A 26,482-nucleotide genomic window follows, 5' to 3' on the forward strand; every position below is an offset into this window, starting at 1 on the left:
TTTTTATTTTAGGACTGATTTTCCTCCTGTTTAATTTTAAATACTCTTTTCAAACCAATTATAACACACGGGTTTTATTTATGTGGTTCCCAGCTGTAGGTATCCAGATGAAACTTGAATTTTTCCAGCGGAAATTTTGGACTGCAAGCAGACAGGTATGTTTTAAATTGAAATTTTCTTTGTTATTGAACCTACTACAGCTTTCTAACTGTGCAGATGGAATTTGTACACATTGAAGGGGATAATCATGTACTTTCTAAAGATCAGGAGATGCCATCCCTATTTTGAGGATAGATTGGAACTTCACTGTTTCTGAGAATAACTCCTAAAATGCAGATCCTACCCCTCCCCTTTTGGGAAATGTGTTCTTGTCTACAAATGGTCTCCAAGCTTCTAATGCATGCAGGAGATGATGACGTTTAGAACAGTTGGAATTGTTTCAGGGTAAATGCACTCCTTCTCTGCAGACAGAAAAAGAATAAGATTGGTGAAATGATTTAAAACATTCCTAGTCATTTTTAGAATGATTGCTGTCAGATTAAAAAATCGATATTAAATTTATAATTGCGCCCATATTGATTTTTAAAATGTTTTATTTTGTAATCATCAAACTAGAAATGAAAATATTTTATTGATGTTTTTTATATCATCTCTAGTGTGCATCTCTCGATGGCAGATGTGCCATAAGTTGTGATGATGAAGTAAGTATTTAACAGATTTTTTTTTCCCCATTTATATTTCTACTGCAGTAGAACATAAAGTTGATTATAATATATGATTAGATGTTCAAACTAAATTACTCTCCTGATGTAATTCGGAATCACCTTCTAGATATTATACTTAATGAGAATTTTTTCATGACTGCTTCCCTGGGCAACCTGTGCCAGTGCCTCACCACTCTCATAGTGAAGAAATTCCTCCTTATGTCCAGTCTAAATCTGCCCCTCTCCTGTTTATCCCCGTTCTCCCTCGTCCCATCCCCACAAGCCTTTGTGAACAGCCCCTCCCCAGCTTTCCTGTAGCCCCTTCAGGTGCTGGAAGGTCCCTATAAGGTCTCCTTGGAGCCTTCTCTTCTCCAGGCAGAACAAGCCCAATATGCAGGCAGAGTGAGAATCAGACATATCTAAGCGTTCTCATGAAAAATCAACTGCATCTTGCCCAAATACAACTGCATGGAACTGCTTTCCTCTAAAACTGCAGACAGATTTCACTGGATGTACGGAGTGTAGCAGAAAACACTTTTCATCGTGTCTCTGTGCAGCCCATGTGCAGCAGGACAGGTTTTGAATCCAAAGCAAAGCCATGATGATTTCTGTATCGGAAGCCATCCTACGTTTTTGGTTTTTTTATATGTATGTCACAGAAAATTCAAGATGCAATGATAAAATGTTTGTTGATTTAGACTAACAATAGGAACACATTAAAGATTTAATTCTGTATTTGGCAATACTGAAGAGAACCTGAGTTATATCAAGGTTTGAGTTGAACCTTATGTTTAAACTCCGAAGTGCAGTAATTAAAAATTTGCCTGTAGCAAGTAATACACTTGGGGTTAAAATAGTGCCTGTATGGAGGGAAGCACTGATTTGGGTTTACCTTGTTTTATACAGTTTAATAATCTGACCTACGAAAAGCTAACAGTCTTACCTCTAAATCCAGTTCCCAATTAAAAACACAATTTGAAAAGCTTTAGGAGACCTGTGGGGCCTCTTTTACAGAAGTTTCTGGTCCTATCCCCCAATGAACACATTAAAATATATTACCTGGTCTCCTGTTGGTCCTCCACGCTGACACTGTGTTTTCATTAATACATCATTAGGGTAATGACACTGTGCTGATGTTATTCTCCAAACACAGGATAAGCCATCAGGAGCAACAAAGTTCTGTGCCTTTGGAAACTTAGTTGTAAGGAAAACGTTTAACAATGGATTATAAAAACACTGACCTTATTTTTTTATTTATAATTATCTTATATCCTCCCTTTCTGTACGCGTCTTTGTTTTGTTTTGCATGAAACAAATGCATCAAAATGAAGTCGTGATATTTTATAAGTTGGAGCTATGTTAGTTTAGAAGTTATGTAAGCTATTATAACAACCTGAAGGCTTTACCCACTTAGAATTCACGTGGAATATGAATAAAGTAAGTCACTACCTCATTACCGTATGCTAAAATTGAAAATTAAAATCGTATCTTACTATTTTTCAGGCAATCAACTGTTACCTAATAGATAACAATGGCTTCATTTTAGTATCTGAGGATTATAGGCAGGTAAGTGAAAAATTTTTATTCTGTCTTCTCATTTAACAATTTTTTTATAATAGGACACTAGGAATTAGTAACAAAAAATAGTTGTCAACAAAGAATGTAAGTTGTTTCTCCCAGGAGCTCAGTTTCTGTCTCCCAGTGGGACAGAGTCTGCTTTTAAAACTCATATAAGTGTTGTCTTAAAGGATACTCTTGCTGCAGAAGTGTCTGTCTTCTGTAAGACGATTTTACCCCAAGAAAGAAGATTCTCTGCGGCGTTTTTTCCAGATGGAAAGGCTGCAGAGGAAAGTAAGGAGGGAGGATGCTGAGGACACACAGCAGTTATATTCAAGCTTGAGATAATGAGATTTTACAGAGCTATTAACTAAGGAGTTTGTTTTCTAAAGTGGATTAAAGTCACTGAAGAATTAAAACTAAGTACTCAGCATCGCAGTGAGGAGGACAAGGATCATGATTAATGAGAAGATCATTCAAAACATTAATTTGCTTTGTCATCATGGAATACTATTGAAAAATGAATGTATAATTGCTCAATCCTGCAAACCTTATGAAGGAACCATTGCTATTCTGATTAACTTTTGCCTGAAAACTGCTGAGATGGTGCCCTAATTATGCTAGAATTGCCTGAAGTTGAATTCCTTTTATCCGTTGGGATTGTGAACAGGAATATCCATGCTGTTACTTAGCCCTCAGGATTAGGGCTGTTTACTGAGAAACATCTATCAGAAAGAGCTCTGGGTGACTTAGAAGAGTGACTGGAGAGGACTTAAGAAACTCAAACTTAATGGCAAAAATGAAGGCAAACTGAATATTTCGAGTTATAATTAAATGCCTGAATTATTGCAACCCTAAATCTGACAATTCTAGAAGTAAAAATTGCAGATATTTTTTCCGTTTGCATAGGACAAAAGCAATTGCGTGTTTCCTCATCATCCCTCTCTCCCTCACTCCATTTTGATTGAGACTTTGAAAATTTTATTAGCACATGATAAATGAGAGAAATACAATTTTTCTGAAGCTATTATCCATTAACTGTTAAGCATGCTGTACTATCATGCAATAATCATTTTTCATGATCTGTCTTCCTATAACTGAGCACTGAAATTGATAATTTTTTTACTTTATTAAATTTATTGCTTCCATCCCTTTAGTGTGTCAAACGTGTCCTGAATTGAATTCTAGGGCAGACCTCAAAAATAATAAGAATTAAAAATGTCACAATGCTTAAATATTAACTGCATTATTTTAGAAGCAGCTGGGTTTTTCCTAGTATCTATCTATCAAATCTGTAGGTTCTACTAAGCTGAGCAATGACCTAAGAAAAACACTCATTGTAGAATAATCTTGATACCTTTAAAACAATTTTGTCTCATATTCCCCCAGTTGTTGTTATTCACAGGTACTTAATGGTGACTCGGGTAACAGATTTGCTGGTTGACAGCTGGCTGCAGCCGTTAAATATGATTAGGAAGATATTTTTCTTTTGTAGGTTACTTATTACTAGCCACTACATATTCTCTTGGAGAATATAGTATGGACAACTATTGGTCCAGAACTAGGCTAGAAATATGTTACAACAAAGTTCTTTGGAGGAATGTCTGTTCCTGCCCATAAATTGGTACGGTGTCTGGCATATGTGAGTTCAAAGCTTACAATTACTTGTCTGTTTCCTGGCTAGAAGGAAAATAGTTGGGAATTGCATAGTGCTGATGGAAGTTCAGGGAACCAATGATAAGCTGCCTGTTTTACAGGAATGCGACTGGCAAGATCAGTGGACTCTTGCTCCTATGCCACTGCTTCCTAAAGCACATAGGGAGAAAACCTTCCTACCGTTTCACGGAATAACACAAATAGGTGTTTTGCCATACCTGGCGTGCCTGATTCTGCTGAATTCAGAACTGCTGGCTCTTTGTAAATATTTAGCTGTCTGTCATTAAGCTCAACCATTAGTTGTAATAGATCTAAGCCTGAGATGGACAGTAAAGTTGTCTATATAATGCTAGAGCAATATTATAATGATCGTATGTTTATTTTAGATGTTTATGCACATATGCACTCTAGTGGGATGGAAAAAGGGGTAGGGAAGTGGGATGAAGCATTATCAATTACTTACCTATCTGGAGATGCTTTGACGCTGCTTTAGGAATCTTATTTGGGGGCAATGTAATTCTTCATCTGAATTACAATGAAAGACTAATGATAATCTGGGCGTTACCGCTTAGAAGAGAACTAGCACTTACAAATGGAGTTTTTGTGAAAATAACTGTCAGTGAAATGTCTTTATAAGACTGGAGCACAGCTTGATAAATCAGGTTTTTTACCGTCTAAGGCTATACTAGTCATTTATGGTGTGGGCTTTTTGACGTTGCCTCTCCAATAGTGAGTATAATCTTTCTTCATCAGTCAGCTAGGGCTATTGAAGCTAGTGTTTCCAGTCGTATGAACTACAAATGTTCCTCTTGTTTCTAGGAGACTTTACACACCCACATGTTTTAGAAAATGTTCCAAGTTTCCCCTGTGTGTAAAAAAAAAAAAAGAAACAAGGCAATACTTGCTTTTTAGGTGGAGGAATGCCTTTTTTGGCTAGAGCTGTAACTTTTCTGCCTGCAAAATCCCAGGTGCATACTTGAGGTCAGCTAAGTTCCTTGTAATGGAATTGGGGTTTAGTTCATACAAAACCTATGGAATCCATGCAATTTGAGAGTGTAGTGCCCTTTCCCCCCCATAAATTGTGGGATTTCTCCCTTTAAACAATGCGGAGAACGTACCCAAGCTTTCTGGGAGTTGAGGCTCTAAAATAAAATGTGTCTTCCCAAACTAGAAAAATGCTGTACGTGCAAAATTTTCCAATGTCGTATGAATGGCTGTGGATGATGGAGTCACTTCCAGGTTACACACCAAATTCATAACATGAATGTTTGTTTTCTCAACAGAGATTTATTTTTATTAGTCCACATTTACCGAACAAGGACAAAATGAGTAATTCATCAGGCTTAGTGGGTTTAAGTATGAAATGACTCTGAATGGAGTTAAAATTTATAGGATTGATGAAATGTACTGTTCCAGCTCCTTAAACAGGTCATGCAGGAATTATAAACAATGCTTTTTTATGACTGTGTATGAAATCCTCTCACAACCTGTTTATATATATTTTTGAGTAAATTTTAATCACAAGGGTTTGTGATCAGATTAGTGTGTTTTCCTTACAAGCTTAGGTTTGGATGGCTTTTATTTCTGATATTAGATGTTATATAATGTACCTCAATATATTGTGAGCTCTCACATCTGCTCTGGGGATTATATAATCCCTATAATTTGCCATGACTGTGAAGTCCTCTTCTGTTTTTATGTAGCAGTAGTCCTGAAAACCTATCTATGTAACTGTCAAAGCCACTCTTGTCAGATCCTAGATATGCCAGGTTAAATTGCATCCAGTGTTGTTTTGCATTCGTCTATGCTTCTGGTAATTTCTTGCGTTTTCCTCTTACAGACTGGTTACTTTTTTGGGGAGGTTGAAGGAGCTGTGATGAACAAGTTACTATCAATGGGCTCCTTTAAGAGGTAAGAATTAACTCGACTCTGTCTCTTAAAAGATGTAACTACAAAAATGAAATAAAACAAACCCCAAAGTCATATATAAGAAAGCCAAGACTGGCAGTGTCACTGGATTTTCATTTATACCTCTTTTCCATATGATCTGAGTGTAACTTGATGCCATGCACATTGAATGTCGAGAGTATTGGAGACAGACTACAGTGAGTTTCTTGTTAAAAGAACAGTTTATTTGACTATGATGCTAAAACTGTGTGCCTCTCCTGTTCCCTCGGTGCTCAATTGGAAAAGGGATCAGGCCATATCTACTAGTGAACAGTTTCAAATGGCTCTAAAGCGAATCATTGATGCAGTATTAAACATTTTGTTCTGTAAAACATTGGAGATTGCTCAACAACGCGGTGCGAAATGCTCTACTGTAAAAGGAAGAGTGTTCTGCCAGTAATTCATTTTCATTCACATGCTAACTCACCTTTGAACATTGTTATGACTATTGACCTGGTCTGTCATGGTGATAATAAAAACTAATAGTGATTTTATGTGTCGTCCTTTGAAATAAATTATGCATCCTGTAACTCAACACTAGAGTCTTCATGGCTTTCGCAGTCTAAGAACTGTTCCTTACCCCTTTGTGCTCTTAGAGGAGAAGAGAAGTGCAGACGACATATATTACACTTTTCTTTTTCCTGTATACTTCTCATATTTAAAAAAAAAAACAAAAGACACATCACTGATCCCATCGACCACTGAATTTAGTTATTACATGTGATAGAGTATACAAGAGGCTCTCAGAACAGATGGTTTGTGTGCTTCCTTAGTAAACCACCTCTCTTAAAGGCAGAAAGCTTTCTGCACTGCCTCTGTGCATTATTGCTGATTACCTTTCGCCCAGTGAATGACTGACCTGAAAGGGAAAGATCTAGCACTAACTGAACCATCCGGAATCCTAATTTTCAAATGGTGTCAAACTTTCTGTGTTTAGCTCTACATTCTTAGCATATGCTGTAAAAGGAAGTGAAGTAATGCATATTTATAGAATGGATTCTACAATGAAATGATCTGTTTATGCAAGAGATGGATAATTTTATTTAATGCAAACAAAAACATACAGTCAAAATCAAAGGATGATGCTTTAATTTGCCTCAGTTTGTTTTTTTCCTGCCTTGCAAAGCATTTCAAACAATATCTACTGAACGATTGATGGCAGTGGGCACCACCACTGGGAAAACAAAGACTGCATGGCTCAAGTATTCCATCTAAACTACGGTGGGAGCCAATTTAGCGTGGACCATTGGCTTATGATTTTGCTGGTCTTGAGCTCTGAGGGAGTTACAGATAATGAAGCCACTAGCTCAGCGCAACTGAGCTGCATGCTAAAGAAAATGTAAAAACAATGAGCCAATTATTTGAACACAATAAACTGACCATTGCCAATCAGTTAAAAATGGGAGAGAATCAATTTGGTGTAATTGCACAAAATGAGCCTCCTGGTTTTCCTGCTGTACAGCATATAGCTCTGTGCAACAACAACCAAACCCCAATCCAAACTTTCTTTGAGCTGTGTTAGATGAGGCCTTTAAAATTAATTATTCCAGCATTAAGAGGAAGACAACTTTGCTGTCTCTCATGATAAATAGTCAGACACATGTACCATATTTTTAAGATTACTAATTTGTTTGGATGGGGTTATGTTTTGCTTTTCCAAAATTTATTTTATACAGAATAAGAAGAGAAGAAATAGAGCATTGAAATGATACAGTGGCCAAACCTGTTACCAGGTTACCATTTCCCTGAGAGCACAACAATATAGATATTGCATGCGTTATACTTGTCATTGCTGCTCTGACAGTGGAGTCAAATCAGAGAGCAAGCTCTGTTTAGTAGCATTTCATTCTGAGAATACCCAGAGCCGTCCTTTCTTGCAGTTTGCTTCTTATATGGCATCTACAGTCCAGCAGGTGAATTTTATAGCTTTGATATATCTGATCTTCCTCCTTTTTAGTTTAGTTTAGAAGTAGAAGGGTCTACAGCGCTTGATCTTCACTGCAGAAGGGTTTCCTAACCTCCCCAGTAACTGTGAAGATTGGAGTCCTTTCTTCCTTTTGCACCAATAATCCCAGTGCAGATACGTGCGATCAGTTCACTGATCCATGCCAGCCTTCAGGCTCTCCATCCACAAAAGGAATGAAATAACCCTTTGTACGTTCTCTCAGCCACCACTAATTTGGAGGGGTAGAGACGTTCATTTTAGGATCGAGCTTGGAAGTGTTAAACAAAAGAGGGTTGTTTGCTGCTGACTATATTTCTTTTCAACCTGCAGCAGGATGAAATTTGATTTTTGTGTTTGCTGTTTATTTTTTAAAGTGAACTTAAATACCTCCTTCCCTCCTCAATTTCTTTAAGCTCAGTACTTCTTTTGAATAATATGTACATATTTATCTATGTATATTTTCTTAGTTTATGGGTTTTACATTTAGGGAGAAAAATTATATTGGTGCTTCCACAGCAGCGTGACATGCTCTATGATTTCATTTAGCAAAATGGTGTTTATCTTATACCCTGAATATTGCACACAGTTATAGAATTTAAATATAATTTAAATTCATTATTAAGTAAATAAAGATGCGCTTATGAAAAAACATCTGCTTCACAGAACTTAGAAAAAAGTTTCTTTATAATTTCCTCAGCATTTTGTTTGCATAAAAACAGTGAAAAATTAAATCCAACTGCTCAAAGCATGAAAATCTAAAAGAAATCCACATTAACATCAGAAAAATTAAGGGTTGTCAGAGCAACGTCACCCCCAAAGGAATGAATTTAATGAATCTGTAAGAGAAAATTAAAGATCTCTTGACTTCAGGACAATTTCATCCTTTCAGATAGGTGGAAAACTAGGCACTTGTGTAAGAAAAATGTGGAAGTGGCATAATTTCCTCTGAACAGGTCTGTTTCCACCTGGCATCCTCTTGGCCTTTGAAGAAGCTACACTTTGGTATTTAATCATTTTCTCAGGATATATGACTGAAATGGTGTACCCCTGAATTCCAGCTTTCCCAGATGCTGAGGCTCACTCTAATAAGTTCTTGTTGCTTTGAGAACTTCTCTTGTTTCTCTGTTTTCTTTTACTCTGTTCCTTTATTTTTAGGCACACGCTTCCTAGTGAATAATGTGTACTGTCTGGGCCCTTAGGGCACAGTACAGTCCAAGTCCTTCACTTGTGTTCTCCGAATGTGTGCACATAGAGGCAGACTTTAATCTCTCTGTCTTGATTTGCTTTATAAGAAAAAGCTAGCAAGCATTTTCTTTTTCTTTTTAATGCCTCCAGGTTGTAAGATTGCACAAAAATTCAGAACTCTTTGCTAAGCTACTTGCAAGGAGCAGAACATTCTTAAAGCCAAATCATGAAAAAGTTGCTCACCAACAGGACACTTAATTTCCACTGCACAGCCTCCAAGTGAATTATATTTTTCTGTTTAGTTTAGGCCACTCTTACTTAAGCATTCATTTTAATAAGATATTCTTGACATTTTGGTGAAGGTGTTGAATGGACACGTATTTAAAAGTTGCATTTATTTTCATAAGAATTTTTACAGTCATTGACCTATTAATTTTCCAACGTTTCTTAATGTGGATGTGTACTTTGGAGAAGATCAGTGTAGACTGAAAGAACAATTCAGATTGGAGTTAGTGGATTTGGTACTTGGCAAATGCGACTACGATATGGCGACTCTTATATTATAAAAACCTTCCCTATCTTTATTGAGGATCTATTTAGTAAAAGAAAAATTAAGATCAAAATATACCCTATGTTTATGGCAGAGATACCACAAGAAATAGGTAGATGAATAGGCTTCTTTTTGTATGGGCATATAGAAGGCATTCAAGGCAGGAAAATGAGCAGGCTATTTCCAATAATTATCTTTTATATTAACTGTCCTGTGCACCGCAGAGCGTGTATGAGGCCTGCACCCTTAATCTTCAATTTATAAGTGAATAATATATAATTGTACTGCCCTCAAGAATGACATTCCATTTTCATCAACGAAATACCTGTCAGAAAGGTGACAAAATAGCAGACTGTCTGGTACAGGCTTGCAAATAGGTACAAAAGAACCAGATAATCCCTGTCACTCCTGCCATTGCCAGCAAGAAGAGCCCTGTGATGATTTTTTACAGTTTTTATTGTTTTGCATTTACCAGACGTGCATCTGGTACCTGGGCTCCCAAACTCCCGCACTGCTGTGTGGTACGTTTTCTGCTCATATTTTGTCCATGTGACATCTAAAAGAAATGTCTTAAAACTGACTCTGAGCATTGTTAGAGTTTCTATCTCTGTAAATATTGCCACTAAATTATGGCAGTGTTTTAGGATACGGGAATCATTTTATGCACTTCAGGTGAAAACCAGGCACGTGTGCTATGTAAATGAGCTGTCGTTCTGGAAATACAAGTTGAGTTGTAGTTTTTATAGATGTTATGCTTTGGAGCACCCTGGCCACTGGGAATAGCTGAGCAATAAAGGCAAAGATATGTGATGACAAGGGTTTTTTTTGGTCAAAATGCTGTAATTTACTTTATGCTTTCCATTTATTTTCTTGGTGGTGAAAGATATTAGTCTGACAGCTTCTGGACACTAATAATATGTCTGTCAATGAAGTTGGGAGAGGCAGAGCAGTAACAGTACAGGATTTCTTGGAATGTCCTGCTATCTCCCTACAAGGACCCTCCCGTGACTTTAGAAACCAGTTCACTCTTAATACTATTCAGTACTGTCCTTCCTTCTCCTCTCGGTAAGAATGCCAGAGAGGCTGTGTATCTTGTCTTAAACGAACATTTCTCCACCAGAACTGAGCTGTAGTCACCATTAATTTTCAGACAGACTCCTGAGTAAAGCATAGTGTCAATTTTTATATTATTACGTTTACAAGAATAGAAACAAAACAAAACTGGATTTGAATTTGTGAATGCCTTGGAACCCCTTTATGCTGAGCTTTGATGGCATTCAGAGAGTCCAGAATTGATTCAGTGTATTGCAGTGTTCAGATTTCAACGTGGTTATGGCCTTCATATGCTGATCTTTGAAGAGTATTGCAAAATCCTATTTGGTTTTGGGGTGGAAGAATCAGATCCTTTTAGATCGTTTGCCAGTAGTGCAAATACTGGTCTATTTCGCGCATCTTGTGTTATAGTTGTTTGAATCGTATTTAGAAACTTTCAGATGGGTGTTGAACCTGCACACTTTGAAATTTTCTGAGATGGAAAAACATTGCTCAAAACCCAGAACTTGGTCCAGACTTTTGTTAAGAAATCTATGTCTGTCATGTACCTTTATAAGAAATTGCTCTTTTCCTTTCTTTTTTTTAAACCGGGATACATTGTCTGTTTCCCAGTTTCCTCCTGAACCAGAATCTCCATACTGGAAACACGTTCAAATATATTTACTAAAGATGAACTCGTTATAATATCATCCACAGATGATATTCAAGCATTTCCAATCAACAATTTTGCAGTGTTCCACAATGATATTGAGGTTGTTTATTAAAACTCTTCCATTCGGCCATCACTCTAAAATTTGGTATTTTCTTCCCTTTTAAATGAAGGGGGTTTTTAATGACATACTTTTAAACATTTTTGTTCCTCTTGCTTATAATACAATCTTAGATGGTTGTATTCTCCCTATGATGCAATAAGGCAATCTGAAAAAAATATAATCTCACGTGTCAGGGCAAAATATTAATTACATTTCTGATTATTTGTGTGAGTACAGCTTTCAATTTTTTAATGACTTCTAATCTTTGAGCATTTAAAGAAGCTATTACATCTATTACAAAATAATAATTACGGAAGAAATGTAATACAGCTGCAAATATTGAGGGAGGAAAGGCTTTTCCCAACATTTAAAGTGAAGTTCGAATTATAATAAATGTTCCACGTGACGCACATAGTATTTAATTAACGCTTCTTAGCAGAATAATGAAGTCCACAGATTGACCAACAGTTCTGGTGTATGAAAATGAATGTTGAGAAATTGATGGCATTTTCAAACACCAAACAAATGGTCACCAAATTTATATTGAAAAAACATTTACAGAGAATGCAGACAAAACTGAATGCTATTCTACTAGGTATTGAATGAAGCAGGATGGGACCATTTCATCCATATAGAATTCCTTGACCACTCTGCAGAGTGCATATTAACATCTGTAAGCTGCCCTTGTCTGTGCTTATTTCTTGCCACCATCACTATGAAATCCAAGTGGACATGCAACAGGATCCTTGGATCTAGAGAAATGAAATAGTCAAGCCAACAAAGGCTGGAAAGGCTGAGCGGATTCCCTTGCAGGGGCTGGATTCTGACCATTATTAAAGGGGGAAAAAAATCAAGGAGAAAGAAAAAGCTAGGGAAAGTGGTGTATTACTGCATGCCATAGAGGCAGCACAGCTTACACCATGTACTGCTCTGTTTGTCTTGGCAGATCTGTGTGCGTGGATCTGGCTGTGGGCGTGATTCTGCCAAATATGGTCAGTGTTCAACTTACACCCATGTTTAGGTCTCTAGTTATGCGTTTGTCTACCATGTGCCTCTCTCTGCCAGTCCACAAAACAATGGCTTCCTAGCCATTTCTATTCTGAATATAAGATAAAATGACTAATGTAAGCAGTATGACCATGTACTAAATGTTCAGCTGAAGCTGCAAGATCCAATATATTTTGCCTGTAAGCCAAAAAGAAAATATAAGCATAATAAAGAAGCTTTTAGTGATGGTTGCTGTCACAAAATTAGTTCAGAAAAATTATATGCCGTTTCTGCCACAATGGTTTATGACATTTTATTGGTACAGGTTGCAATGTTTCATGGCACGCAGTGCAGAATGCCTCATGGTGATGCTGAATGCATTTCATTACCTGCTTTTGGCAGCTTCTGGGACATCCTTTCCATAGCCGAATTTGCGTGCTCTCTTTTCCTCTTCACTCAGAAGCAAGGCACACATTGCTAAACATTGAAGTCCCATCTCATACATCTATAAACCATCTATGTCCAAATGTGTTCCTTCGTCCCTCCGATGATGCAAAAGTCAAATGGATATTTAGAAATAACGTAACTTTTATATATTTATACTTGTTGCAACTCAGCTAAAGATTCTTTACATCTGCTATAGATGTTAAATGCTTTTTGTACGTATGAATATAGTTAATGAATTGTTCTATGGACAGACAGATTTAGAGAAATAATCACAATTCTGCATACTAACTCCGAGTCCGTGATTTTACATTTAGATCTCTGAAGTGTATCAATGATGAGTGAAATCACAAGCAGAAAGAAATTTCCCTGTTTACTATGCATCTGAGGAGGCTTCTACCATATGTTGATTACAGCAGCTACTTGACATGCCATGTTTTGCCCTCATGAGAAGAAGCAAAAGTAAACCCATCCTGCTTCAGTTATCTGTACGGTGAACAGAGTGAAATTTTGCCTCTCTCTTGTTTGGAAGCAACATCATGTTTTTACAAATTAGTTGTGCACTGAGATGCTAGAACTGTAGAAGCATCTTTTCGCCTTCACTGGATTTCAGGAGCAGTCTGTTGTGAGAAGCCCCTCAGATGCATAGGTTCCTTCACTTTCTGGATTAAATGTGCTGATCTCAGTCCAGAACCAATTGTTTATGCATCATGTTGAATGTGTATTCTCCTCCTCCTTGCATTGTTTTTATCATTGTATGTTACACTGTATGCGTATCTTCCCTGGTTTCTCCCAGTTACGCTTTTGCATTGTTCTGTAGTCTGATAAAATCCTTACAAAAAGTTCACAGTGTTTCTTACCTTTATTCTCCTTTGTGTAACCTGTATTTTAATGATTCCTTTCCCTCTTTTCCCTGCTGCTGTTAGAATTTTTAGTTTCCTGTCTGCTTTCTGAGCGGACTGTTCCATAGCATCATTTCTCTTTCACTCTGTTTTCTTCTTTTAGTCAAGCAGTTTTCTGTTCTTCCCTGTAGAATTACACTTTATGACTACCAGGCCATGTGTAGAACAAACAAAGCGAGTAGCGACAGTGCCCATAGCTTACTGGACGTAAGTATAGTACATTTTCTGAGCACCTTTCCATGCAATCATCAAAGAAATTGTTGCAAATATCTCATGGCCATTGTAAGCCCATTGTTTTGATTTGGAATGCTTACAGCTCTTGTGTTTATCCAAGTGCATACAAGGAATGGTTCATTATAAACAAATGCAAAGTGTTAAGCATTTTCAAGTTCAAATACTTACGCAATTGTTTTTAATGCTGAGCCACCGTTTCTGAGGTTCTGTCAGAATATTCTTTGCACCATATGAATTCTTCTTCTTAGGACTTTGTAAATTTGGCAGTAGATTGTGCTTTGCTTTGGGGACTGGAGTCACATATGCCTTTTCTGCCTGTAAGCAAATACATGCAGAAATGTAATTTAAATTAAAAATAGAGGTATGTAGGGTGTTTACACGAAAGAATTTGTTCGTTGGCAAGGCATAAGGAGTCAGTGATTTTAGTGCTTTTTTTTTCTTAGTATTTAAAGAAATTCTGGCAACATCCTAATGTCTATGTATAGCTTCTATGGTTTAACAGTCATATATGTTTTGGAAAGTTTTCATTTATGTATTTACATGACTATGTTTTTCAAATACTTGCAAATTTGGATTTCGTGCAGTTCTGTTACCTGCTAAACCTGAACCTGGGGAAAGACTATATTGACATAATAAGTACCAGGCTGTGCAATGAGACTTAAATTATCAGTGAAATAGAACAAAGAGAGTGAATCACATTTGCATGATGAATTTTAAAATATATTACAACTCTTAGCAACAACCTTCCATCCCAAGGCTTGGAGCTTAAGTTCGGTTTGCATATGTACCCAGCACATAGAGCTGAAATACTGCTTTCTTCCAAGTGGGCTTTCAACCAAGAGATTTTCCCTACTGCAGTTTTGGTTCAGGCTGTTTTTATGGAGAAGAATCTCTGCAACTGTTGTTGGGATACACTGAAACATGGCGAGTCTCTTCTTTATTTATTTTTGATTAAGATAGCCTAACACTTCTTTAAACCTCGAGTGAGTTTTTGTGACGTTCAGCATGAAAGACGGGCAGAGCGTTGGTTATTTTATTATTTTCCCATTGATTCAGTCTCATCTAATAACCATGACTACAGAGAAAGTATAAAGAGAACTTGCATTTAAGCCTCGTAGGACTAGATTCCTCAAAAGTATTTTTTTCCTGTATTTATGCCAAGTTTTGTACATATAGACCACGTTATTAGGCAGCATTCAATACTGTTTCTACATAAGCAAAATGTTTGTTCATAAATTTTTATCCTTCCTTTTCAGAATTATGGTTTTACCAGTACAGGAATAGATATAGGGACAAGACTGTGACCTTTCAAGAAGTTTGTATTTTAAACAACATAGAAGTGAAGCGTAGCCACAAAAGGCTGTATGACTACTAAAGTATCTATCAAAACATTCTGCCAAAATAATGGAAAACAGGTGTCAAAGCCAGACACTTCTTTCTATCTTAGCTCTTTAGGCTGTGGAATTGTGACAATAACTTGGAAATGGACTACATTTGTTGATCATCTACTCCATTTCTTCACCAGTATAGGATTGTTTCCTGAAAGATATCCAGATACCTTGTTATTTAGTGTATTTTCTTGTTTTAATTTATTCCAGTCCTAGATAACTCTCCATCGAACCACTTTGTTGTGAGCCTGTTGGTGCCGTACCAGCTCAATTCATTTAGCTCCCAGTGGTGGTTTGGATACATAGAGGAACAGTCTCTGGGTAGAAAAGACTCCTAGAAAAATTAAATTTCATGAGAATGCATTAATATAAACATAAAGAAATATTTTTCCACTAAAACTTCAAACCAGATTATTTTTCTATTCATATTATTGAACTTTTCATATATATATAGTTTTAAAATTTTCTTTTAGTTCTCATGTTAAAGTAGTTTTATTATATATTGTATATTTTATATTGTTTATCTTAATATTTGATATCAAATGTGTGTTGTTCAGAAGTAGTAATATATTATTTTATAGGAAATCATGCGGCATTATGAAAACAAAATATGCAACAAAGTTAATTACTCGGGTGTGCAGTTTCAGGTTTTCTAATTTGGGGTGAAAATAAATAAGATGTCCCTCCGGGCTCAAATTTTGTTTTCATCTCTAGCAAAGACTTATAGCTTTGTATCTTTCCTATAACACAGTCCTTAATAGGTGAAAAAAATTACTGTCGCGGGCATTCTGCTGACTTGCCTTTCAGGCCACTGACTGGCACGGGCTCATTGGTTTGTGAGTTATCAGCCCTGTGCAGAAATACTCTTTGTAGCCTCTGAAAAATGGAAATGGCCCGTTGATGCTTTGCAGAATGGCACTGCTTCGGTAAGGGGTTGATTCAGGATGCTGCAGCATGATTTCAGATATCTGAATAGTTCCCTTAAAGTCAATATGACTTCTTACATGTGCTAAAACGCTTTGTTGATATGGAAAGTCTGCAAGATTTGATGTGACGAGGAGACCTGAACGCTAAGGAGTGCGACAAGGATAGATTCCTTTCCAAATTTCTGGAAACTGACTTGAGATCTTTCTTAACAGAATAAGCCCATTGATATTCTTTAAAAAAAAAAATCAAACTGTAGTAGTAGTGCTGTAAACACCGGATTTTCAAAGTATTTGCTGTGTTTGTTATGATCCAAAAAAACGGAGGGAGGAGGGAATAATCTTAAAATCTGCTTGAGGTGCTTAAAACGGGACCTCCGGTATGATGCAGATAACTTCATTCGGGTAAATTCAAATGTCAGAAGCTTATTAATTAGACTGAGGTAATGAATAGAGATTTGCATTATAGTGAGACAAGCCCGTGAATTGCAGCCTAAGAAAATCTCATACCATTTACCAGAGCTGTTCCTCCAGCCATAGCCTGGGAAATAGGAACCCCTAGAGGTTAAATATTTAAGAATCATTTGCAGAACATTCCTTTTCCAGTTGATAATAAGTCTATATGACCAACCACATTAAACGGAAATTTCATTACCGTATATTTTATTAAATTATATTCGTGATAATATTTGCTTCTTCATAAAAAAAATTGTTCTTTTTCTCATGCCACTCATGCATTTGAATATCCATAACATTGCCTTTATATGAAGAATTCAGTTAAGATATAAATACCGCATATTTTGCCTTTTTATTAAATGAGTTGCTTCTCTTCAGCCTTATAATGCCTTCTTTGCTGCAGTAAAATGGATTATGACTGAGCTTGTCTTGTAAGTAAATTTTATCAAGAACTTAATGACTATTTGGATGAATTAAAGAATGTTTGTACATTTGAATACTTGATGAATATTTGTACTTTTTGCCTTTTACATACATTGTGCTGCTTCTGTTGCTATTTTAAGCACAGTAATATTTGTTAATTTTTTGCTTTCTGCTTTTACGTTGTTAAAACCTGAGGAAAATTTGGCTATGTGAATGCACAGTTGCACTTTTTACGTGAATCCTGGTCTCCAGTTCTAGCCGTGTGTCTTCCCTTAATTTAGCAGATTGCAACATACAACCCAAATTTATTATTCTGGTTCCTGTTAAATTTTACACAAACATTTGGCTGTTTGTAGTGCTCCTTGAGGGGCTGTTGTCGGTATAGGAAAGTGGGGCAGTGGATCACTGTAGTGTTTGTCATTTCATACCTTTCTGTAAGATGGACCTTTTACAGAATATGCCAGATAAAGTGTACTCTGGACATTGCTGATTTAACCTGGCCTAATTCTCCGAACATTTCAACTTAATCCATAGTGATCATTACCTTTACAAGATATTGCCTAAGAAATCACAGTGAAATATCATATGGAGAAGAGGAAGCCTTAAAATGTATCTGTATTATGTTTTATTATTGCGCTTATCGGAGAGCGGAGTTGCAGATTTAAGTGAATTTTATCTTTATTGAAATAAAATGATTTTTTTCTTGTAGTAATTTTATATTAATTGTAAATTAAATGAGCTTTTATCTAAGTTTGGGATAAGACTTAAGGAGGATTGACTGAATGGCTATTGCCAAATGTCAGAGATTAGTCTTCAATGCAGCTTGCAAAGTAAATATCAGGGAAAGAAATAATGTTAAAATGAGACTTTGATGTTAGGATGAGAGCTTCAAAAACTTTCATGAATTTTCTGTGTTTCTAATTAATGTATTTTCCTGTCCGTGTGCTAAACTGGATGTTGGTTTCACATTCTTCACATACTCAATAACTGGCACATTTCAGTCCATTCTTCAAAGTAAATTGCTGCATGTTTTAGTGACAAAATTCATTCTTTACATGTCTAGTTAGAGTTGATTAGACACTGGTTAATCAATCTTTTCTGCTCCTAGAAATAAATTAATTTTATTATTTTAGTTCCAGAATTAATATAAAAAAGTATTTTATGTGTACTGCTGTACTGGAGCCTGGACAGGTACAAACCTATGGCATTTTACTAGGGTCAAAAGACCTGCATAAAGAAAAAATAATATTCAACAGTAAAAATACTGTGTGCTACCATGTTTTGAGAATTGTAACGGACATTTCAAATAGGAGTAATAATATACATTAATAAAAATATAAATAAATTCATAAAATAAATTAATATAAATTAAATATTTTCTTTATTGATGGGGTTCATTTAAGAATAAACTCATGGTGATAAGGTACAACCCAGTGAAAACATGAGAATGGCAGTATGTATTTGAGTTCTGTGTTAGCTTTTATTTAAAATAGGATTAATGACATCAAACTACTGCCAGTTTAGTGTTTTGGAAACATTCATATAATATGAAAACTGTAATGATTTCTTTAGGTTCCTTGTGGAATTTAATCTATGCAGTTGGTGGCACTCTGATCTAACGGCAAAAGGTAAGTGTAATTTTTTTCTTGACCATGATGACGGAAATCACTAGATTAAATTGGAATTTTGAAGTTCAGATACGTGTAAAATGTTCTAAATTAAATAACAGGTCTGATAACAATAATTTGTCTCTCTTCGTTAATGTTTCCCAAAACACAAGATAATTAAGGTCATCCATGAAGTACACGTGTACGCTAGGATACAGTACATTACTGTAAAGGAAAAGTTTGAAGAGTAGATAATGATTAAATGTTTCTTTTAAAATGTTTCCCTTCGATCCAGAAAAGTCTTTGTGAATAAAGCAATTACACTGGCTTTTTTCTGCTTATAATATACTTTGTCTAGAGCTGCTGTAATCTGGGGGATTATTGTGCTGGAAAATGCCATTGCAGCGAAAGCCCCCAGGAACACAGTCATCTCAGTACAATTTCAAAAGAAAATAATTTTTAAGGCTTAAGATAGTAAGTTTTATTTTTTTTTATTTTTAAACAAGACATTAAATCTGTATTTTGTTTTATCATTCCATTCAAAATAGACATTTTAAAGTAATAAAATCTAGATGAATTAAAATCCAATTTACTTAAAAATATGTTTTAAAAATCCAGAGGCTTCAATTGAAATAACAGTGAAATTTTAACAGTCCCCATATGAATTGGAAGTTCTCAATGTCAGCCTTCTCTTAGCAGACACTTTATGGCACTTCAGAAGTGTTTCTCAGAATTAAAGGGCTAATTTACAGCAGCCGTGCTCTTCATTTGGCCATTTCATGGGTAAATTATCCTGGTGCCGTTTACTGGTATAATGATTTAAATGGCATTTTTCAGGCTCTTGTTTGCAGATTTGCATATTCCTTAGCAAAGCAGATGATAAAATTGCTACTTAAGGCTTCAGTTCATATATATATATATATATTGCACGGACACTAGGCTGTCTTTATGCTGAAATAATATCCTGTCTGAAGTTAAGGTGGGATGTGCTGATGCCCTGGAATATTCCAGTATCCCCTGTAGTAGTAAAAAGCTGGAGCTCTTCTAGCAGAAAGATCTATCCTGGAACAATTGGAAAGTATGGCAGTAAATGGCAAAGCAGAGGTCAGGCTACTGCCTGTTGTATTGTGAATGCTGCCAGAGGAGAAGGGGATGTTGACATGGAGATGAAGATTTGATAAGAGTCTTCTGGAAATTTAGGCGAAGGAGCTTAAAAAACCTTTCCCATACTGATATAAACTGTACACTGCGTTGCAGCGCTGGAGCCTGTTCTCCGGTTACACGAACGATGGGCCCAATGTAGATTAGATGCTCGAACACAAATGAAGCGTCACAAGAGCCAAACAGACACTCATTGCTTTTAGGGCTTCTTCATAATTTGCAGTGCCTTGGCACATCTTCTAAAAAAGACCAACTTTCCAGTGATTTCCCTAACCATGATGAAAAATGTGTCTTGCACTGATGGCTGTGAAGTGTGGTAGGGTTTGCTGTGCTGGACCCAAAAAACGCAAACCTGCTCCTTATATCTGAAGAAGAACAACAGGTGTGCCAGTCTTAGTCTCTGGTGTTTGCAGAACAGCGCAACGCAGCCTGAGTAGGGAATGGGTAACTTCTTTAGGTATTTTTCCAAGTGTGCTGTACAAATATGCCTTAATATATCCTGACATGAAATTTCTGATGGTGCTTGTATTTTATGTTAGGGAAAATATCCTTTAAAGACAGCTTTCTTCATCATCTAATGAAAACGAATGTCTCTTCTGTATTTTAAGCATATACTAACTACAGAAGACAGTCATTAATAACTCACAACCTTTCTTTTCTCAAATTGAAAACTATCATTACAGCAGTTCAACGGACAGGTGTGATTGAGGGATTTTAATTCACTTTTTGGTTGAAAGTGAAGTTTTAACTACATAATTCTCTCCATTTCTTTGACACGCAAAAGTATTGTGCTCATTAGAATATAATCACTTTTATGGTAGTGTTTCCCAGTTCAAATCTGGTTAAATAGCAAGTGATAGTTGTTTGGAGACCAACATGTGTTAGCAAAGCAAAAGCGAGAGAGATTTCACGAGAGGAGTCAGCAGGAGAGAAAAACATGTGCCTAAGTAAGTTCTTCTGTAGATGCTTCATTACTGTGAAGAGTTGTAATAATTATGTATAATTATGTAAAAATAAAATAATTATTTGTAATAATTATGGCTGCACTTCATGAAATTAAAACAATGCTCAACAGAACTCAGGGAAAAAAAACAAACCAAGCAACCAAACAATTCCTCTAATGGGGAAATTGCTCCCTGACATTATTAGAATACCACTTATTATGGATACCAGAGGGTCCTCACACACCTGCCAAGTTACTAAGCCCTTATATGAAAAATTCTTCTGCACAAGGCTTTGTAATTTCAGTCACATTTGTAAATGAAGAAACTGATGCCCTAAATCTTGGACAACCCCATCGTATTCTGGATTCTAAAGTGCTGGAATCTGAGAGCCGTGGATCTCTGGGAGCCTCTTTGTTACACAAGCCATATGTTAGTGCAAGTGAGGGTCGACCCAAAATACAGGTGATAAATTTCAGTCATTCTTGGTGACAGATAAGGAGAACAGAAGATAAAGGGAGAAGGTGTGGTAGGGCGAGTCAGACAATTCTTAAGAAATGCTAAACTGTTAAATATGTCACAACCATAGTGAAAACATCAGAAATAACAAGACTTTTCTGACAAAGTTTAGCACCTCCCTTGAGATCTGTGCTTTTGGGGGAATATTTTTAAATTATGCACAAAAATGATGAACAATTCAGAAATGGATATCCTAGAGCATGATTGCAAATGCAGTTTTGCTCATTCCTCTGGCACTGTGCAATAGATACACCACTGGCTCTGAAATAGATTATCTTGAATGGGAGATCTGTTGAGTCCAAGAGCCTGTTTAGTGTTGTCTATTTTTGTCATACCTTGTCTTGTTTTCTCACTTAGTAATTAGTTAAGATAGGCTTAACATTTGTGCTGATGTGCAAGCATATCTCTCTGTTAAGGAAGAATGAAGAGATGGGGAGGAAAAAAAAAGGGAATGAGGGAGAGACTACGTCTGGCAGGTACATTAGTGAGAATCAGAAGATCTGCCTTCAGTGCCTGTCTTTGCTGCTGTCCTAGAGTTTGACCTTGAGCCAGTCTCCAGGCTTCCTGGTTAACTCAATTTCCCAATCTTTAAGATGTAAATAGTGATGCGTAGTTTTCCCTTTCACTACAAGGGCTTCACATTGAAAGTGTTATGGAGTCTTAGTTATTGCTATTTTGGGAAGAAGATAACAAGCACTAGTCCTGGGCAAAGTAAGGCTTCTGCCCCCCACCCTCAGAGTTGTTCTGACTGATGAAACTCTGCAAAGATCCCCAAAGTGTAATCCAATAAAGTGTTTTGGCTTTAGTAAAATGTACCACAATTTAGTAATTAAATAAATGTAACCCCCATGTGTAAATGTTAGTGACGTACAGCATCTCTGAAATAACAATCATGGTTAGTTCATCTTGAATTTCCAGAGAAAAAATAAAAGCTTGTGCATAAATGTAACATAGATTGGTGATGGCTAAACCGGTAATAACTACTTTAAGAATTATATCTTACAAAATTACATTCCGTGGATAAATTTATTTTTTTTTTCTTAATTGAAAAAATAGTGTTATGCACTGCCTAGGAAATCTCACAGGGTGGCAGAAGCTGAGTAACATTTCCGTTCTCTGTGAGCTCTGTAAAACTGCATCTCATGTTGTTCAGAATTTTGTGTGCTGTTCTTCCCATGTTAACATCAAGATATTTTTTCCCGTGCCTATAGCGCAGAGGTTGAAACAAACCCTAGAGCCCTGTGATACTGAATATCCAGCTTTTGTTTCCGAGCGCACTATAAAGGAGACCACGGGGAATATTGCTTGCGATGACTGTTTCAAGTAAGCCCTTTCAATTTTTTTTATACAACTGTTTGTAACAAAGCAGAAAAACTGAAGTATTCAAGGTTTTCTTGAAGGACGTAGAAGCGTCTGTTCTGTTTTATCTTATATAATGACCTCTGTTAGGGTGTAATTTCTCTTATTACAGGGGTCATTTAAAAGTGGGATGCTCTTAAATTAAAGAAATTCCTATTATTTTCTACCCAAAAAAATGTAAAACCAGTAGCAGGTTTTGCTAATTTCAAAGAATATTGAATGTTTTAAGACTTTTCCTGGACACAGGCAGCATTCTAAGGGCATATTCTGTAAAGATTTAGATACAGAAGGGTTAGAGCTATTAGCTCTCCTGCACAGGAGTGAAACTTTGCAGGAAAGGTTAGAAGTTCCCTTATGGTACAGTGAGATCTGGTTGTTTACTTGAATGCCAAATGGTGTTTCCTTCTTGGAATTGTCAGGTTGAAAGAGTGAGAGAGGATTAAATCTGTCCTCCAAACTTTCAGTCCTGGGAAGCTGAGTTACTAGTAACAAATCTCACCTGTAAGTGCTGCAACCTTGTCAGTTCTACCAGTGCTACTGTAAAGTTGTCCATCATAAGATTAAAAGAAGACAAAGACTTCAGTCTAGCTCTCCTCCTTCATACTGAAAATGTCTTTCCTCTGCGTTTAGTGCCTATGTGCAGTGACATTTTTACTGTACTTATGGTGCATTTTAATTGAAGAATTGTATAGGTATTTATGCAAATTTCTGAACTTCACTAAGTCTCTTAGTTGGATTTCCTTTGTGGTTAGAGGTCATTATCACAAAGGATATTATTATTTACAGCAATAATTTGTCTATCAATATAAATGTCAGGAATAATTTACGAGCTAAACAAAAATCGTCACAGTTCTCCCTTTCTAGACTAAATCAATGTGCAGTTAGTAAATAAAGGTGAAAAGTTTTTTGAAGTCAATAGGTGTGTTTCTGGACTTGCTTCTAAGTTTTCTCCTTGATATCTTCATTGTTTTAAAAGAAGAAGTAGGATAAGTACACTGGAGATATGCTCTAAGTAGTAATATTCACTTTTAATCTGCTGCTGAATGACTTTTAATGATAAGGAAATTATTAATGTCTAGTATGAATAATAGGGTTTGTATGGCTTCATGGGGTAGAAGTACAGACATTTTTCTAAGTTGATCCTAGGGAACCCTTAAAGTGAAACCATAGCTCCCACTATCTGTAAAGTACAAACTCAACAAAATCAAACCATGGTTTTCCACTTGACATATCAAATACAATGAATGGTACACTGCCACGAGTTCTCTGTGCCGGTATTGTAGAAATCAAGCAACCTTAGTTTGTGATCATTTAGCAGATTACTGAGAAGTTGTGTGTTATCATACATATCTGATGTTTACCTATTGCAAACAGACATGATTCCGTGAAAAGAAGATTAATTTAACAGGACTAGTTTTTCTCAAAGGAATGCAGATTTCAGTCTCTCTTCATAGGTAACTTCAGGTCAAAGGAAATAACTTTCAAAAATAACACAATTCTGCAATACTTGGACAGCACTGAATTGGAAACTGAGTTTAGTGAAAATTATAGCATTTCAAAAATAATGCGCTAAGATCTTTTTCATAGAAAAACATTTTGTGTTCCACAGTGGAACAAAAAAATAAAAGAAAACCCTGTAAGTTAAAAACTGATCTCAAGGTACCCATTATTTTTCTCCACAAGCGATGGCAAAACCGAAAGAAATAGTCCAGAAGAACTATTAGACTCTCATGGGAAAGTTCTTCGTTATACCGTTTACCCACTGTCATTAACAATCTACAAATTGCATCTAAGATTGCAGACTGCATTGGATTCCAAATATTTTTGTTACAAGCCAGGACACTTTCCCGCAGAACAGCTAAGGAATTTGACCCAAAGTCCTTTGTAGACCTTTGTTTTCTGTTTCACGGCCTCAGTACCAATAAATATTTTTGTAAGCAAGTGTATTGCTTAATACTTGTAATTTAAGAACGATCGGTTCAAACAGTCAAAATTAAGGTTCTACCTTACATACACTGAGTCTTGAACTGACGCGGTGTTCAGTGGTTAATCTGCATGGCATTTGTTACATACTAGGTTCTCAATTCCAGTCCCTTTGAGTCATGGGGTTACTTTCGGTGTCCTCCTTGGATCACATTATAGATTCATCTATGATACATACTTTCAGATATTGATTATAAATAGAAAAAGATATTTGTAAGTATTTGACTGGCTGTACACCCGCTCTAAGATTACAAACCTATTTGAAATACACGGGGAAAGTCAGTAGATCGCAAAAAGGTTTGCAAAGAGAAGTTGAGCGAATAATCCGCTGCAAGAAAGTTTGTGTCAGAAAGTTGCTTATGGAAATCAGTGGCTTTTGTTCCTACGGTGTCAGTCACTACTACAGAGCCCTCGTCTGAAAAAAAAAGAGACTAAAAGCAGTCCCTTAGTAGAAGTAAAAATGCTGACTGGTGTTAATTGAAACTATATAATGTTACTGAGATAAGACATTTTGGAGCACAAACACTGTGTTATTGCTACCAAAGTCACAGTCAAATTCAACAAGAGCACACAGTGAGAGTCGGAGGCTCAGTCTTACTCCATCCTGCCTGTGCTGTTACTGATCTTATAGAAAAACTCTGCACATCACAGTTCCCAAAGGTAACAGTTCCCAACTGTAGTTGTGCAAGCTAAGTCTTGTTCTTATAAGTGTTTCCAATGGTAATTTTTAGTCACGGGTGCTTGGATTTAAATCAAAGTATCCTCACAAATAAATCACACAGCAGAAAGGACTAGATGCTAATTACTCCATGAATAACCAGCTTACCTCTTCAGTCGTCTCTGAAAAATTACTCAGTCAATGGAAGGGCACCTATACGCTTAAGAAGCAGACTTTGAGTCAGGCACTAAATGTATACAGACATATGAAATATACTCTCGGTATGTAAACTTATCTCTTGCTTGCAAAAAATAAATGCTACTTTGGGATCATTTGAAATGTTTAAAAACGATTTTCAAAAATATAGGCTTTATTAAGAAAGCAGGACCCTAAAAGAAAATAAGAATTAATGCAAGAATGTCATTAGGGTCAGGGTTTGGCTGTCCCAACCCATAATTTGTTGTTATTCAATATCTCAATGGTTATTAAATTAATCTGTTATTTAAACAGCAATCAAAAACAAGTCAACCCATGTTTTCTAAGCACTATTGACAGGGCAGAAAACCTGGGATTTCTTAAAAGATCTGAAATGCTTTCACATTTCCCAGTAAGCTATTCCCTCTTATAGCAAAAAGCCCCATCAAAAACACTAAAAAACAGCCCATTACTTCTGAGAACCTAGGTGATAGACTGTTGAATCTTCTATGGCAGCCTTGGTGTTGGGAATAGTTAATTACTAAATAGAAATGTTTCTTCTTTAGCAGTGTTGACTGGCACTCTTTCTGTTGAGTCAGAACTACACTGATGCCAAGTGCGCTTGGTATGGGTTTTGAAGACGTAAAGATCAAAAACCTGGCCTTACTTCCAGTGACCCAGGGAGCAAGGACCCCTTCTCTTTTAATTGCAATGCTCCTGGGTCCCCAAGGACAATGTGAAAAACCCAAAGAAACTGGTTTGTTCCCAGTTGATTCTTTATGCACAATCTTAAGACACAAAGCAAAGAGAAAAGTAAATCTGAGAGTGGTGTATTTTCATGAGGGAAGCGTGTAGCTACGATAAACCTAACCTTGGGAAAGACTTAGGTGTGTATTCTAATTATGCAAGACGCAAGTTAAGTGTTCCATTTACTTTGTTGTATGTCACATGTA

The 26,482-nt window shown here is 36.3% G+C and overlaps 1 protein-coding gene across 6 annotated transcripts in view; it reads left to right on the forward strand.

The window, feature by feature from the left end:
* CACNA2D3 (calcium voltage-gated channel auxiliary subunit alpha2delta 3) overlaps positions 1 to 26,482 on the forward strand; it is a 364,238-nt gene that overhangs the window by 320,715 nt on the left and 17,041 nt on the right. For 2 of the 6 annotated variants that reach the window (XM_054076613.1, XM_009571574.2), the window contains 8 exons: positions 94 to 155; positions 657 to 701; positions 2,208 to 2,270; positions 5,758 to 5,828; positions 13,814 to 13,889; positions 17,062 to 17,114; positions 18,679 to 18,734; positions 22,546 to 22,657. In XM_054076613.1, the coding sequence (XP_053932588.1) occupies positions 94 to 155; positions 657 to 701; positions 2,208 to 2,270; positions 5,758 to 5,828; positions 13,814 to 13,889; positions 17,062 to 17,114; positions 18,679 to 18,734; positions 22,546 to 22,657 (538 nt within the window). Of the gene's footprint in view, positions 1 to 93; positions 156 to 656; positions 702 to 2,207; positions 2,271 to 5,757; positions 5,829 to 12,295; positions 12,342 to 13,813; positions 13,890 to 17,061; positions 17,115 to 18,678; positions 18,735 to 22,545; positions 22,658 to 26,482 lie in introns of those variants that run through there. The other 4 variants (XR_008451671.1, XR_008451670.1, XM_054076615.1 and 1 more) reach the window with 4 other exon arrangements.

Source organism: Cuculus canorus, chromosome 11, assembly GCF_017976375.1.
Source record: "Cuculus canorus isolate bCucCan1 chromosome 11, bCucCan1.pri, whole genome shotgun sequence".
Classification (NCBI taxonomy): Eukaryota; Metazoa; Chordata; class Aves; order Cuculiformes; family Cuculidae; genus Cuculus; species Cuculus canorus.